Source organism: Hippichthys cyanospilos, chromosome 4 (assembly GCF_059441005.1).
Source record: "Hippichthys cyanospilos isolate Australia breed blue-spotted pipefish chromosome 4, RoL_Hcya_1.0, whole genome shotgun sequence".
NCBI classification, from domain to species: domain Eukaryota; kingdom Metazoa; phylum Chordata; class Actinopteri; order Syngnathiformes; family Syngnathidae; genus Hippichthys; species Hippichthys cyanospilos.
This window is the reverse complement of record NC_142372.1, coordinates 17,751,424-17,768,321: the sequence shown is the minus strand read 5'-3', so window position 1 is coordinate 17,768,321 and position 16,898 is coordinate 17,751,424. Positions and strand designations below refer to the sequence as shown.

Here is a 16,898-nt window from a genome sequence, read left to right as displayed (position 1 = left end):
ATGATTTTATGGCTACCCTTTGCTGAAATCAGAGATTAGGACGTTTTTTATTTTATTAAAGTTTACAAATGTTCCATTTCTCAATAAGATTTTGAACCTAAAGTCTTTTTCGGTTAAATTAATTTCATCCGAACATGCTATCAGTATTTAAATAATCTGAAATGCCTCTGTTTGCTTCCAGCTAGCCTATTAAAAATACATGATATATTGGGCTTCCTTACACTTTAATTACCACGTTTTATTCTTACAATCGATCTGCTCTACAGAAACACCCACTGGACACTTTATTAGAGACATACACTTATGCTGGTTTTGAAATGGGGGGAAAAAAAAGCCAGTGATTTGTAGCACGAGCCCAAAGTGACAACTGTGATGTAATGTGGTGAATTGTACCCTCTTGGTCTTCAGGTTTTCTCAGTTGAAGAGCTTGAACTTGTCTCACAATCGTCTGGGTGTTTTCCCGGAATGCGTGTGTGAGATCCTCACCCTCACTGAACTTTGCCTCTCCTGCAACAATCTCTACACTGTACCCGTGCAGATCGGCAACCTGCAAAGGTGACACTCACACACAAGTATACAGCACACTGGTACTATGTGACACAAGTCAGGTTTTACTATCCATCCATCCAATATGTGAATTATAGTACAGTATATATTTTTGAAAGTTACTAAGCCCGAATGACTCGTTCAAATTATAAAAAGCTATAATTGGTACATGAACATTGAAGAAAACCCGGCTGAACCATCAACACTGTTGTTGAAACGCCACCCTTCTGTGACAGAAAAGATTGAGACCAAGATAAATCATCTTGAAAACTTATTCTAGCCTCCAAACACTGTCTTTGGACGGAAACCACCTGAGCTCCCTGCCGGCTGAACTGGGTGGGCTGTCCCAGCTCAGCGGTCTCGGCCTCTCCTTCAACGACTTCAATCACATTCCTGCAGTGCTGGAGAGCCTGAATGCAGTGGACAAATTGTCCATGGCTGGGAACCAAGTAGTGTGTTTGGAGGTGTCTGCTCTGCTTACCATGAGCCACATGAAACACATCGACCTCAGGTAATAATAATCACCTCGTCATCTCTCTTATAGGTCAAATCAAGAGCTGCTAATCTAAGGGAGACATCCATCATTACCTTGCTTTATTTTTGCACTATTGCTGCACGAAAATTGAATGGTTCATTCTTTTCTCCATCAATCACAGTCTACCACAAAATTCTAAAGGATTTTGCTTAGATTTTGAATGTGTAACTCACTCACTCACTCACTCACTCACTCACTCACATAGAAAATTGACTTGTTATTTTATTTTTGATCCATACTGTCAAGCCCTACTTATAAACAATCAGTCAATAAATACTTAAACAACAATGGTGAAGAAACACACGTGGATAGACAATAAAAAAATTCTCGCAGCCATTTGTTTGTGAAGAATGAATTACTGCAACACACCGAGTCAGTTGTGAAACGCTTCTTTGTTTGTACTATACTGCCGCAAGACACACCAGAAAAAGCATGTCCAATAAATTGAAAATCATAAAAGCTTTTTATGTATTTACATTCTGTAATCACTGTATGTGTGCAATGTTAAAGCTTGTTTTTATTAAAAAAAAAACACATTTTTCTGGGGGAGGCTGGAACAGATCGATGGCATTTCTATTCATTTCAACTGCAAAATGTCAGAAAGATAAATAACCTTATTCCTAACGCTCAGCAAGTGCTTCATTCATTTTAGATGTATTGCCCTTTTGAATGATAGATTGACGCTTTTTGAGAATATCAAGTGTTTTATTCCCTCCTTACACCTCAGATCTTCCTTGAACTGCACTTACGTATATTTGTTGGCTCAGCAGTGCTTGTTGAAGAATTGCCGTTCATCGCTCATTGATTTTTCTCTTCTTGCCCATATTTCGTCCTACCACTCGACCTGTGGCCTGCCCTTGGCCGCCCGATAACTCAACCAGAGCGCCTGCATGTGATGTATGTAAAATAATGAGCGAGAGTATATACAACGACAGGTGCGTCTGTGCTAAATTAGTTAACAAGCGGATTAGTGAAAAAGAAGTACTGTACTTGGAAGCCAAACATGACATCGGTTATTAAAAATGAAGGTAAAAGACCAATGCATAGTTCCTTCAGGCAGGGTACTTAATGCATCACCAGTAAATCAATTTTAATGGTTAATCAAATGTAGTCAAATTCATGTCTCTTTCCCAATTGAATCTATTTTGCCTTGCCATGTAGGCTAAACGGACTACGTTGCGTGAAAGGCGAGAGCCCCGAGGCCGTGACCCAGTTGATCTACCTGGACCTGAGGGACAACTGTTTAGACTCAATGGACCTCACTTCCATCTGCAGCCTAGAAACTCTCCTCTGTCAGCGCAACCAGCTGAGGACGCTGACGGTCGGCGGGTTCGCGCTTCGCACGCTTCACGCAGGCGGCAACCGTGAGTCAGTGTCTAGTTGTACACCATGCATTCGGTACCTGGAACTTCAGTGGGGATTGACTTCCTCCAGACTTCATCCACATTTTAATACCACTACTATTCTGTTGCAACTGTAGAAACCATCAATCCTATACAAAATTGCAGTATAACTGTGCCACCTACATTCTCTGGAGAATATATGCCTATAATGGAAGCAGTCCAATCTAGAGAAACGCTACATAATGAAGACAATAGACTATTGGAAATATATGGTGTCGTATCCAGAATGTCAAATTTTTCTTGTTTAAGAAAAATCCCTGGGACAGAAGAATGCTGACTGCTGCCTCCATTTGCCCACAGGCCTTAGCGCAGTCAGTGTTTACCCAGTCCCAAACCAACTGACACACTTGGATTTGTCACAGTGAGTTCTGGTTGGAAGAAACTTGACCTGATGTTTATTATACTTAATGTACGATACCAAGGTGAGTGTTTGTGCGTTTGTGTGTGTTGAGACAGGAACCTTCTGGCGCACCTACCAGACTGGGTGTGTGATTGCAGAAAAATGGAGATGCTAGATGTCACACATAATCTTCTCACTGAGCTTCCATTCAGGTTTGGGTTAGCACTCTAGCCAAGAGACGACATACTCACCCCTCACCGTCCTCAAAGAAAGGTCCGAGCAGGGATTCATACTCAGACCCTCTGACTGTGAGGCAGTCATTCTTTGCACGCCCTCCTTTTTACTGCCCTCACTCACCAGTACCGTAGTCATCTCCTCTGAAAAGCCAAGTTTCCATCTCCAAATATGCTGGCATTAATTACATCAGCTATGTAAATAGTGTGACACCCTTGGAGCATGACACATAGTAGACAAAAGGGAACAAAGGAGGACATCCAAAATGGATTGTTTTTTTCATCCTGGCATGTGATTGTTGGTGGCAACCACCATATCCACCGAATTGCATTGGCTTGAGTCTGCCGTTTTTGTATAAAAACAACCACATTGGCCCAGTCCCTTTTGATGCCCTCCTTTTGCTATACCAGCCAAAAAAGTGAAGTTGAAATTAGTTGAGAGGCCACATTTTGACAAAAGTAGTGTTTTGCAGCCATCTTGTGGCACCTTTGTGCCAAAGAAATATACTAAAGTGAGCTCAGGAGCTTTGTTTGCACACACGTAGTGCTTTGCCTCCATCCTGTGGTATCTCCCCTTGCCAATTTTTACAGTTTGTGGCAGAGCTTGATCCCTGAACCATGTAGTAAGTGTATGTATGTACATTCACATTTACATGGATTACATATGTTACATGTGCCTACATGTATGTAGGTGAATGTAAAAGGTGTCAACTCCTTATCCCAGCAGAACAATGGCTCATTTATTCTAAAGTTCAGTCAATATTTAACAATCTGTTATACCTTTTATAGCTCTTTTTGTAAAACAAAGGCAATGGTTTTGGATGACAAATAGTGAATATGATGGGGTTAGCTGCTTGTTTTATGGCTTTCTTTTCCTAAAGATTGGGTATGAGCTGCCTTTAAATTGCTAACTGTACTGTTCCAATGGGTTCATAATGCATTGTTGCTTTAGTAACCCACTGCTGGAATATGACTATATTCTTTGTGGCAGGTTGCTCAACAGCTTGAGTTTGAAGAAGCTTCTAGCAGGAAATAATCGCTTGCAAAAATTGCCAGACCTGCAGGAGCACATCCCCCTGGAAGTCTTTGACCTCCAGCACAACAAGCTCGCAGAACTCCCACAGAGTCTCTTCTTCAAGGCCTTAAAGTGAGACCCACTAATCTCTCTGAATCCTTCATATTTTTGCGGCAGTTTGGTTTGGTTCCTTTTGGTTTGTTCCCAGCTGGGTCTGTTGTGAGAACGAAAGTATTCTTTCTCATTGTTTAGTTTGTGTGTATGAAAGCATTGCGGTCTAGATCGATGTACTAAACTGCAATGTGAGCTAGATTAGTCGGCTGTTTCCCGTGAGCTAAATCACTTAACACCCATTAGAGCGCTAATGGACTTTTGTGTCTCAAATGCTGAGACGATACAATGGCGGATTCGCGATTCATGATCTGCTTCCTGGCCTGTTTTCTAAATGACGTTCTTACGACAGGACAACTGGTTTTGAAATTGTACTTCATTTGAATGTCACACTCATTTACACAGGCCACCAAAATGTTGGCTTCTTTTAACATGACGGCTGTCATGAAAATAAAAAGCATTTTCACTCGTTGAGGCACCGCTTACATACAATTTACTTTATTCGTGGTCATTTAGTGTACAGATTCCCACATACAGTATGGCCAATGGAATCACATGCAGTGGAAACACAGATACATACAAATATTATTGAGAAGGCTTCACTTTCAAACACATTTTCAGAAATTGGCAGGTCCAGGCAACGTTTTGTAGGCAAGCCATTCAAAAGGCAATTTCCATATTATTTCCTTTTTAAGGAGAATTATAGAAGGTCTCGTATGAATCACACACTCCCAAGGTCACATTTAAATTTTAATTTATGATGGACAATCCAACATCTAGGAAAACACAATCATTTTTTCTTCTGGTCACAAATGAAGCGAATTATTACATGAACATATCAGAAAGTAGCTGCCCAAACCCAAATATGAAATGGATTCACTGAAATGGAATTGCACAGACACTTAATGCTGAAATACCTCGCAAACGCCTCTCAGAATTATGCAATGTCAAGTACAACATTCTATTATCGCCGTAATATTAAATTAAATTGACCAGTAAACTAATGATAGCTGCATTTATTTCTTTTTACACATATGCAGTCTAAAACATTTCAACGTGTCAGCCAACAACCTTGAAAGCATTCCTCCCAGTGGCCAATCAGATGACAGCCTAAGTACGCTGCAGGAACTCTATCTAACCAGGAACAACCTCAATGAAAACTGTGGTGCTCTGCTGGTGGGACACCACAACTTGAGGGTCCTGCACATGGCCTACAACCAGCTGCTCTCCTTCCCTGCCAGGTTTGTTCAACTTTACGTCCTCATCGATTTCCAACCAACAACATTATACCATTGCATTACACCAAAAAAAACAAATATATATATATATATATATATATATATATATATATATATATATATATATATATATATATATATATATATTGTATTGGATGACATAAAATGATTACTTTTCTTTAGTAAACTAAGTAAGCTGGAGCTCCTTGAGGAGTTAAACCTAAGTGGCAACAAGCTGAAGAGCATCCCCTCCACCGTGTCCAGCTGCAAGAGACTGCATACCCTCATAGCGCACTCCAATCACATTAACGTCTTCCCGGAGATCCTCAATCTTCCTGAAATCAAGGTCAGACAGCTTGCAGGGATTTCTTATTTTAATTTTTGATGTTTCCCATGGCAAGCTGGTCATGTGGTGTATTTGCAGCTTGTTGATCTGAGCTATAACGAGCTGACTGAGATCCAACTGCCTGAATCGCTGCCGCCCAGCCTCCAGGAGTTGGATTTGACAGGCAACAGCAGCTTGATGCTGGAACACAAAACTCTGAATCTCTTCAGGTGAGTCACCCACCAACAAAAAAAAAACCTCGCCTTCATGTCCTAGATGCGACTACAGACTCGAGTTTTGCCATTTCCATTCAGTTCGTGTCTGTTCTGCTAATTCTCATTGAATCTTTTCAACTTTCAGATTTTTTTGCAACCCTAGATTTGACAATGTTCCTCTTATTTTTTGTTTTAAGTCATATCATCACTTTGAAATTGGACCAAAAATCGACTGCAGCGGGAGACTCCCAAAATGCCTCCGCTCCCTGGAGCCATGGCTATTCTGAAATGAGCGGCCAAAGGAACAAGTGAGCTTTTCAACTCATTGCTTTCCTGTATGTCCGAAAATTATCCTCTAACGCGGAGGTCCCCAACCGCTGGTACCACGGTACCAGGCCGCATGGGCTGCCCCCAAAATAATGATGTTTTGGAGCTGATTTAGTTTATCCTTTAACAGTTCATTCGTTTGTGCTTCATTTGGCTTGAGCTTTGATTTTTGGTGCCGCCTCTGGCTGCTGTTGGTATTACATTTTGTTGTGAGGAAGGATGTTGTGGCTTTAGTTGAGAGGAGTCACTGTCAGTGACACACACGTTGGTCTGTGAAATCTGGCTCACAATCAAGTGTAAGTTGTATTTTCTTTGTAAGATTGTTGTCATTTATGATAATATCTTTGTTCATCTAATATTTTGTGACCATGGATAACATGTTAGCTAATGTTAGTTCTTATCTTCAGCATTTTGTATAGCGCCGCCTTGTATGCATTTAACTCGTTAGCATTTTTGTTTATGCCAGGTATTTACCTTTGCGTACTGATAAGTACTCATTTGCATCAGATTAATGTTTTGTATGGAAATGAAGAGCATTTATTTCAGTTAGTTGATTGATTTCATCAATGTCATTTGTATACATATTTTCACGTTTTGAGGCGGCAACCTACAAAGTATTTTTGAGACTCAAGCAAGCTGAGGGGTCCCATTAGTTTGTCATTAATGGTGAGCTCATATTTTATGTGCACTTTCTATTCGCCATTCCCCCATCTCCAACCCCGGTCCACAATAAAAATCTCAAGCGTCGACCGGTTCGTTGTGATAAAAAGGTTGGCGACCCCCGCTCTAATGTACATAACTGCGGACTGTCCAATTTATAATATAATTTGAATAAATCAATAGGGATCTGATCGTGAAAATGAAACTAAAACAATATTGCATGTGACTGCAGTTGTCCTGTTTCCAACAGGTTGTGTGTGTCCGTGCTGGCCATTGACCGTCTCGGAGACAGCGTGGAAGCGTGCTACGGTATTTTCGATGGGGACCGCAATGAGGAAGTGCCTCGCCTGCTGCAGTGCACCATGGGTGACGTGCTGTGCGAGGAAGTTCAACATTCCAGTATTGACAGTGTGTATATGAGCAATACATTCCTAACTTCACACAGGTTTGTGCTATTTCACATACTGTAAATGTGGTCACTTTATCTGCAGAGTTATTGTAATTTTGACCAAGGTTGCGTGTCTGACCAATGAAACAGAAAACTCGGTATGGTCGGCCAGAAATTGGGTGCCTCTGCCTTGCTGTGTTATATCCATCACGAGTCTTCTGAGCCAGGAGGCTACCTCAGTGTGACAGTGGCCAACGTGGGGACGTGCCAGGCGGTGCTGTGTCGGGACGGCCGACCTGTAACCCTCTCAAAGGTGTACAGCCTGGAGAACTGTCCTGAGGAAATGGAGAGAGTTAAACTCAGAAAAGCCATTATTACCGAGGTAATTTTCCGATTATTTTCTGATTTGATTTTCCGATTATTTGAGTATTCATTTGACTTCCAGTCCTTGTCCCCACTAGTAAGACAATTCGGGGCAATATTGGTAACTCGTTAGTATAAGATCTGCTACTAATGTTGACAACTGCGCTGTCAAGAAATAATTATTTTCAATTTTGTTCAAATGATCTGTATGGGGCAGCATGGTGGTAGGCTGGTTAGCATGTCTGCCTCACAGTTCAGAGGTCCTGGGTTCAATCCCAGCTTGCTCCGGCCTTCCTCTGTTGTTTTTGCCTGTTCTCCCTGTGCGTGCATGGGTCTTCTCCGGTCATGTGTTTTTCCAGCTTCATAGCATTTATTTATTAAGGATATATAATGATTGAATGATCTTGGTTATTTGACCAAAATTTTAACTGCTTGTGTGCATTACCAGGTTCAGAGAAGTGAAATTTGCAGCGGCGAGAGTGGGTATACAGTACTTAATATGAGATATTATAAGGCAAAAAAAAACCATACCAAAACATAAAACATACCACACGCTTCATTGTTGCCACACTAGTTACAGAGAAGTGCATTTTTGTTTTTCCTTTTGCCAGGTTTTAGTTTTGGAAGTGAACAGAACAAGTCCGAGATGGATTTTATTTATGATGGCAGTGTGTTCGAGACTTTACAACTGTTGTAGGAGAAAAGCTGTCTGTCCAAAGTTGGTTCTGTAGAGAGGGACTTTGCAGTTTCGTTTTGCTGATCTTCTGATCTTGCAGTTTTGTCTCAGGTTCTATGGGTGAATTATTTCTTTTATCCAAACACATTGCAACACCTTTGGAGTTAACTAGTAAATGCAAGTTACTACGCCAGTTTGAAACATTTATCATGAGCTGAGATGTGTGTAGCAACCTCTGAAGGGTCTTTACATGTATCAGTATCATCACAGTATCATGTGCGTATATAAGGACCCTACAGCCTTGGCACAAAGATGGTAAATCGTCGATACATACATTAAACAGAATTTGACCTAGGAGTGTACCCTTTAGAATACCTGCGACCAGATCTTGGAAAATAGATTTAGCGTGAAATTCTAAAGAACATACAGTATCATATTGTGCTGTGCTGGTCGCTGACAGTCTAGTTCACATTACTACTTAAACAAAATCAGAAAAAGTTTTTGATGCAAATTTAGGGAGCCGGTTTTGGATTCAAGGTGTTACGCCGTCAACAAACAGACAGACAACAAATACAGTCCAGTTGGCTCTATTCATGCGTGACTGATCACCACGACCTGAACGACTGAGAATCACAGACTGCGAAAACTAATAAAAACATAAAAGACAGTGAGAGCTTTTCCTGGGATGTGGTCTCCCTGCCAATGCGTTTAGCCGTGAACGAATATGTTTCGTCTATCAGTAATATTCGGCTGGATATTCACAGTAACACATGCCTTACTCCGAGGAATTTTCTGTTTTTCAGGATAACAAAGTGAGCGGTGTGACATGCTGCTCCCGCCTGCTGGGCTGCTCTTATCTGTCTCCCTGGGTGCTTCCCAAGCCCTGGGTGCACACTGAGCCGCTCTCATCCCACGATGACTTTTTGATCCTGGGGAATCGCGCGCTGTTTGAGCGCGTGTCCTACCAGGAAGCCGTGTGCACAGTTCAAGCCGTGCGGGATCCACGCGTCGCCGCCAAGAAGCTTTGCACGCTGGCCCAGAGCTACGGCTGCAAGGACAACATTGGGGCTGTGGTCGTGGCCCTAAACATTGCTGAGGACGGCTGCACCTGCGAGCCAGCCATCTACACCGCCGAACCCCGGGGTCCCCCTCCCATCCCTTCCGCCGCGTCTATGACGCCGGCCCCGAGTGACACGACCACCTTGTCATCCACCAGCGGGGTGGTCTCTGAGTTCAGCAGCGAGACGTCAGCGTCAGAGGTGGGCAGCGAGGCGGGCTCCACCGCATCAGATGAGCACCCGACCTCGGGAGCTGCCCCGCGCCCCGAAAGACGTTGCAGCCTGCACCCCAGCGCGACTCTGTGCGGTATCATGGTCCCGGGCTCGGTGGGGCTAGGGAGCCACATGGGCCTATTCCAGCGCCAGCCTTCCTGCGCCACATTCTCCAGCAAGAACTCTGACAACGGCTTGGACAGTGACGATGAGACCCCGCTGGAGGGCGTCATCTCCAACGGCAGCAAGTTAGAAGTGGAGGTGGACATTCACTGCTGCGCGTTCCAGCTGCGGGCTCCCGAGAGTCTGAAGGACACGGACTTTGAAAAGCCTGGGTCGGATTGTCCTAATGACAGGATGCGCAGACAGAACAGCGTGGTGGTCTCCGCGACAAACGGCTGCCTGCTGGCTGTTTGCAAAAAAGAGATCGCGGACCTGAAGAAATCCCCTTCGACTTCATGCCTATTTGGGAAGAAGTTGTCCAACGGCTCAGTGGTAGCCCCCGAGGACAGTCATAATCTCATCGAGGTGGCCCTGGAGGCACCTAAAAAGAAGTCTGGTTATTTCACCGCGCCCACACAGCAGGACCCCGAGGACCAGCTGATTGTGCCTGCTTGTCTGGAGCAAGAAGTCCGGGAGCAACTAAAAGGCCAGAGCCCTCTAATCTCAGCCCCCCCTGTGCCGTCTTCACCCCCTCCTTTAAAAGACACAGAGTGGGATCAACCGCAACCTCCTGCTCCCTACGCCCCAAGCGTGGTGCCAGGCCCTGCAGCGACCCCGATCTTAAAGCCTGAGGTCTATGATACCGCCTTGTAAAAGGGGGACCACAACACAGCACAACTTGGCTGCCATGCTGTTATTGTGCCATCTGTATCCATAGAGGAATTGCTGTGAGAGAATTTCTCTTCATCATGTGAACACGACTCTTTGTGACTCAAGCCGGAAACTGTCACGTCGATCTCGTTCTTGGAAAATCTCACTTTAACAATTGCGCAGGACTGTGTTCAGTGCGGGTCAAATTCTTCTTGTAAAAGTGCCTCCTGCAGACGACACAGCCTCAGAGTTCCCAGGCTACATGGCTGTTTTAGAGTAGAGCTACTTAGGAATGAAGGACGTCATGGCTGACGCAGATAGTCTTCCTCCTTCTCCTGTAGTTTAAAAAAGGTAATGCAGTCTACATTAGGAATGCCGTTTAGTCCCGTATAGCCCGGTTCCCAAGAAATACCAGTTCAGCTCACCATCGTGCAGTTTTGGAACAGTAGACCATCTTCCGGTTTGTGCTTCCATTGCGGGATTGTAATTCATCGAGTGGGTTGCCAAAGCTCAATTTGAGTCCTGATTGCACGTTCTAATCCCAAGAGTGTCTAAACTTATTCCACCTTGGACTGTCTACAGATGAAATGGAGGAGGGAGTCACTTTGATATTCTCTGTCTTTTGTTTATTAAACATGCTAAAACCCATCTAATGTAGATTAAGATCAGTTAAATACATTCAAAGGAAAACAGCCTCAAACATGTTTCAGATTTGTCTTTAATGTAAAACAATTTTTTTCAAATAACAATGTGTTAATTTTAAACTTTTTTTTCGATTTTTGTGGTTTGTTTTTTTAAAACTGCCATCTTTTTCTTCATGTATTTTGGCCACCCTTGCTCTAATGCATACACCTCAATTCAGCAGTCCACTATTGAGCATTTTTACCCTTTGTGAATGCAGTAGAGCCCAAATTTGCAGTTGCTCTTTTTGTGGTCGAACCCACACTGATATAAAAGTATTGCTTTGGTACCATCTTGTGGCATCTTTGGGGGCAGGACCAAACAACTCTCTTCAACAGAAAGGAGGCGCCTCATTTAATCAGGCAATAGCATTGGATAATTGTTTTTCACTGGTCACAGCAGTGTTTGTCCCATCTCACAAATAGCATCATATCGTAAAAGTGGAAGTGACACCTGCAAAAGGGTTTAGAATTTCCTCTTGATGCTACAGGCTGTTGACAAACCGCTAACTTTGTCAGAGTAAAACTCCTCAACTCACTTCAGGATAGTTCTTTGGCACAATGCTGCCGCAAGATGGCTCTACATAAACTATTGCTTTTATCGTTTAGCTCTCACCCCCCAAAATAGATGACATGCCCCCCTACAAGAAAAAAACACACTCAAACGGGTGGTCTTGCAAAGGGTGTTCTGCAAGTATGCAGTGGTTTATTGTCCATATGAGGATTCCCTATCGTGAATTCGAAGCACTGCCTGATAATGCCGATGCGTTTTTTTGTTTGGTTGGTTGTTTCTTTTCCCTGCTACGTCGCTATTTCAATGTGAGGCGAATATAATGCAGGCCAACGAGTCTTGGTTCCTGGTGCCAAAAGAGACAATGTATGTATGTATGTTAAGAAGACCAAAGTCAGGTAATTGCACATGCCAATTAGAAGTAGTATTTTTGGAACAGCGGTGCAGTTGTGGCATTCTATCGTTTGTCTTTGCAGTGTTCCCTTTCAGCCTTAAAACATTGCCGCTCACTAGTTGATAGAAGGAAGAAGAGCCATCGGTCCAATCCCACTCATGTGTTTATTGTCTCTGAAGCCTTAATTGTCTATTGTTACTTGTCATCTTCATAGATTCCACTCTAATTACTAAAGCACTTTGTACTGAGTTTGGTATGTGAGAATGTATTCAACATTGTGTGCTTGACTTATTGTGAGATCATGTAACTTACAGAATAACTGCTGAGAGTCCTTTATTTCCTGACAGAGACAGGTTCCCTCCAGTAATTATTTTTTTGCCATAAGCTAGCATGAATTGCAAAGCATCATCCTTCAATATAAGAAACTATACTTGGATAAAATCCATGCACAACTACACAGAACGGTGAATAAAATGTGGAACTATCTGAACTATATTTTTTGGCACCTTTGTGGACTCATTGTCACCAAACAGACACAACATTGAAAACGATTCATAGAGTAGCAAAGTAAAATGCTAAAAATAAAATCAAAGCTTTTTTTTTTAAGTTATGTGTTGTTAAGCAGAAGTTTAAAGTGTGGACTAAGTTTAAACGTTTTCTTACAAGTATTGCAAGTAATATCAATTAGCACCTCACTGTTTTTAAAATGCGTATTCGCGCAATGAATATACAGTATACTAAAAAGGCTACACATCCCTGTTCATGTTTTGTGATCTGAAAAATCAAATCAAAATAAAATTATTTAAGACTTTTCCCAACTACATTGAAGAAAACAAATACAAAATATTTTCGTTGGGATACAACAGCTGTATACACACTTTTTTTTTTTTACACCTGGGAACGTGGTTATCTTCAAAAGTATCCAATCACACCCAAGTTTATTTTGAATACCCACCTGCGATTAATCAAGAATACCTAATAAATTAAGTCTATTCCAGTAGGACATTTGCTCTTTGTGTTTATTGTTGTTGTTTTTTTTGTTTTTTTAATTTTCGCATTACACTCTGGAATGTGATTGGCTTAATTGTCGGACATTCGTACAAAAATTCATTTCAAATTGTCAAGAAACTGGCGCGGAAAATGAACGCTTTTACAAAATGTTTAAGATTATTACAGTGTCATCTGTTGGTGGTACACAGAATGACAGCCTGGACTATCAGGACGCTTCAAAAATGAGTGTAAGAGACAGCCCCAGTTTATTAAAAATATTAGGAAAAAATGTTTTGCAACAGAAAATTAAGCCAAATTTACTCAACCATACACTCAATACCACTCTCATAAGAAAAACCCCCCAGCATTTTAAACTTAATTTATAGTAGTTTATTATATGCTGTACATAAAAGCACACAATTCATATGTTTGTAAACTGAACACAACAATGCTAAGAATTTAAAAAAAAAGCCCCGAATAAGAATACATTGCTGCATTACTTTGGACTGTGTTCAAGCTAAACCTATTACAGAAGTATTGATGTGAGTTTCTTTGTAGTTGTGCTCTGGTGTGCATACTTTAGCCACCTGGAGGCAGTATAAAACAGGCATATGGATATACAGGCCTGTAAAGGAGACTGAGCTCTGCTTGGCCTCTCAGTACAAAACTTCTCAATAAAACTCAATGTTCTTCAGAGGGGAAAAACAGTGTGCATCTGTGAGCATTATACGTTTGTATGTGTTGCTGCACCATTTGTGTTCAAATATTCTTTACTTGCAGTATAGTAAAGCCACTACTTAGTTGATGTTAATTGCTAACCTGTATGTCTACGCAGTTTCCCATCATACGTTAGCATTTAGCTAGCAAACGCCTTTCTCTTTTTTGAAGAATATTTTATACTATTCGTTCGTACCTATCTAACATGAATTGTAGGGATAATAGTTCAAAGTGTTTTCACTGAAAGCAGTGTGACTAATATTTTTGCAGTCTTAACTTTCCCTCCAACTGCTCTTATAAGTGATCACCCGAATTGGTATTTTGTTTCTTCATTTCTCGCACGGTGCGGAAAGCTCTGATGGCCAACACGGCTCCAAAGATGAACACAAAGAAACCCAGTACACCAAAGAGGCCCCCAGCGATGTCAGCACCATGAAACTGGCACTCGAAGCCCTTGTGACCTCTGCTCTTGTACATGCGCTCCCGCTCCTGGCAGATGGGGTTGTCGTAGTTTTCCTGCAGCTTAATGAAGAAGAAGGCTAGTGCGACAACGTAGCCCAAACCGATTAAAATGTTGACTAATGCTTCTCCCAATAGTATGGGTGGGTAACGATAAGGCACTCTGAAGATACCCAGGGCGAGCATAGCCAGGGCGTAGATCATAACTATCCCACCGAATGCCATGGCGAAGGCGTACGGAGGCCTCTTGAGCTCATTGAACAAGAGGTCCAGCTCCTTCACACGCTCTGCCTCCGCACCTTGGAAGGCACCGGCTCCTCCGTAGTGATAGTGATAAATGCCGCCCAGACTGGCCAGGTCACGGTAGCCGCCATTGTTGCTGTGAGGCACGCCGGCGCAGATTATAAGCAGAAGATTGACAAACACCTCCATCAGCTGACAAAGGCCTGGAACAGCCATGAGAAACAAAACATACAAATTTCAAGCTACAGCACTGCAAAAGTGAGCACAGAGGGGGAAAAAAAATTATGTCATATTGGGGTGTCGTGCAGAAAATGTGGTTTCGTCTTTTCCCGTCACATAACACAATGTACCTCGGCTGGTGAGGACGTATCGGAGATTGTAAAGAGCTTCCCTGGTTTGTCGCTCATGATATTCCTCTTCTGAGTAATACACTGAGGGCTGTCCGTACCTGTGAAGAATACGAGTGGACACGATTTAGCAGCATAACATTAGGTTTAGATGCAGCATTTTTCACAATTCCATATCGTATTACTCACAGCCTTACCTAATAGTCATGTTCACTGTTACTATTGTACCTTGTGTCAGCATCGAGTTATGACCGGCCATCTGCTCGACAGTTTATGTGTTACCATACTGTATTTGGATGCTTACAGTGTTGAGGGTCCTTGACGATGGTGGTCTCTGTCAGCAGTTTGAGAGGCACTTGTCATGTCCCTGTGTCTGGGCCTCCTGTCACCAGCAGAGCCTCTCTTGCCGACGGCGTTGGGCCTTTCTGTGTTATTTCCGCTATCATACTTATCAAAGTGCTCCACACCGTAATGGGAATCCTTGTCTCTGCTCTTGTGATCTGTGTACGCATCACTCCTCGGTTGGTGTCTGCCCCTTTCTGGCATCTTCAAGCGAGGAAAGACTCTAGGCAGAAACTCTAGAACAAAAGATCTATTTGAGTAGTTGTCACAAGGCATTTAATTAGATCACTCGTAGGCTGGCTGCTGTATTTCATAGTCAAAACTGCTCTGAAATCAAAATACCAGAGACCAGAGCGTCACCAACAAACGTAACTAGAGGCAAAACTGTACACTAGTTGACTATTGTGTGCTACTAGTTCTGCTAAAGACAGGAACTTGTACTGCTGAATGAGAAGACAGTCGTTCATAGGTACAATGAATTGTTTTACCCTAAAGGACAATGCGTACCCGCACATTAAACTAAAATTGAGCACAGAAGATTATGCAATCAAGGCAGCACACCATACTGGTGAAATACTGTCCTGTTCTTGTATTTTTAAAGTCTGTTTTTTTTATTTCTGTATTGAAATAGACAGTACAACTTTGCAGCCATTTTATGTGGTCAGCATTTAAACGCTCGTGAATTTTTTACAAAACTCAACGAGTCAGATTAGTGTCCAGTGTCCCCTTAAGTAACCTGAAGCCCATCGTAAACGTCTCCTACCTTCGTTTGTGTGCAAAGTAAATTAGGCGGGGTCCCTTTTCGCTTATATGAAACATAAACAACCTGAAGATGGGTCGCTTACTTCCGGATTGGACAGATCACCTGTGGTGCGCCACGCCCACTTGTTTTAGCGCCCCAACTATTATAAAGGCATACATTTTGCTGGGGGAAAAAACAAACAAACAAACAAAAAAAAACACGTGTTCCCCAGTTTGTGTTAATTTTGTGTATTCAAGTGTTTTAACATTGAAATTCTTCAAATGGCTAAACTCATAAGGTGATTGTCAATCGAAAATGTTATGGGCAAATACAACCGGAACCCAATCTCGAAACCTTTGTTTTAAAATCGTAAAAAAATACATTAGTAACAGCACATTTATTGTCATTAAATAAGAAATGCACGGCGTTAACCGTAGCTTTGCGTGATAACTACAGCGCACATGGTCAAGACTTTATGTAAAGTTCGCGTTTACATCACAGTGCTTCCTCTTCCGAGTCTTAAAAGCCTCTGCAAATAATAGTCCGGTTGATGATGGTATAATTCATTAAGCTTTTATAAGGCAGCATATATGATAAGAACTTGATTATATGAGTCGCTCGAGATTTGGAGGACATTTAAGGCACCTGTATATTTTTGAACTTGTCATTTCTTAATTTTTTGGGGGGGGTTACAAGAAAAACTGGTAATTTAACCATATACATAAATTCTGGCTCCACAGTTTTTGTGATCAAATATCTTGCTTGTTTTAACTGATTTAGCACCCTGATGTTATTCATTAGCCCATCTATAGGGATTCTCATTGTTTGTTCTTGTTAGCTAAATAGGTATATTTGAAGTTATGAGGTCGTTTTATGGATGTAACGCTTAATGCTCTGTTTTTTTTCTTTCATGAAGTGAATTCAATTTATTGCCACCGTAAACCTGTAGCCCATTTGGTTTCTTTGTGTGTTTGTTTTTTTGGTTTGTTTTTTGCAAGAATTTGTAAATTGGGT

At 42.1% G+C, this 16,898-nt stretch overlaps 2 protein-coding genes across 2 annotated transcripts in view; one reads left to right on the top strand and one right to left on the bottom strand.

Annotated features, from left to right (window-relative positions):
• The window catches only part of phlpp2 (PH domain and leucine rich repeat protein phosphatase 2), a 31,530-nt gene extending 18,991 nt beyond the window's left edge, over positions 1-12,539 (top strand). The window contains exons 7-19 of the mRNA XM_088413267.1: positions 409-555; positions 827-1,057; positions 2,243-2,445; positions 2,785-2,845; positions 2,941-3,036; positions 4,049-4,204; positions 5,224-5,424; positions 5,605-5,767; positions 5,846-5,976; positions 6,159-6,269; positions 7,199-7,393; positions 7,487-7,718; positions 9,179-12,539. Coding sequence (XP_088269393.1) covers positions 409-555; positions 827-1,057; positions 2,243-2,445; positions 2,785-2,845; positions 2,941-3,036; positions 4,049-4,204; positions 5,224-5,424; positions 5,605-5,767; positions 5,846-5,976; positions 6,159-6,269; positions 7,199-7,393; positions 7,487-7,718; positions 9,179-10,462 — 3,211 coding nt within the window. The 3' untranslated portion in view covers positions 10,463-12,539. The remainder of the gene's footprint in view (positions 1-408; positions 556-826; positions 1,058-2,242; positions 2,446-2,784; positions 2,846-2,940; positions 3,037-4,048; positions 4,205-5,223; positions 5,425-5,604; positions 5,768-5,845; positions 5,977-6,158; positions 6,270-7,198; positions 7,394-7,486; positions 7,719-9,178) is intronic.
• An 870-nt stretch (positions 12,540-13,409) lies between these two features.
• On the bottom strand, positions 13,410-15,993 carry marveld3 (MARVEL domain containing 3). The gene is made up of 4 exons (XM_088413268.1): positions 15,906-15,993; positions 15,105-15,378; positions 14,804-14,901; positions 13,410-14,656 (listed from the first exon to the last, which is right to left on the bottom strand). The coding sequence occupies exons 2-4, from the start codon at positions 15,344-15,346 to the stop codon at positions 14,046-14,048; spliced, it is 951 nt and encodes a 316-aa protein (XP_088269394.1). The 5' UTR covers positions 15,347-15,378; positions 15,906-15,993; the 3' UTR covers positions 13,410-14,045.
• Between the last annotated feature and the right edge of the window lie 905 nt (positions 15,994-16,898).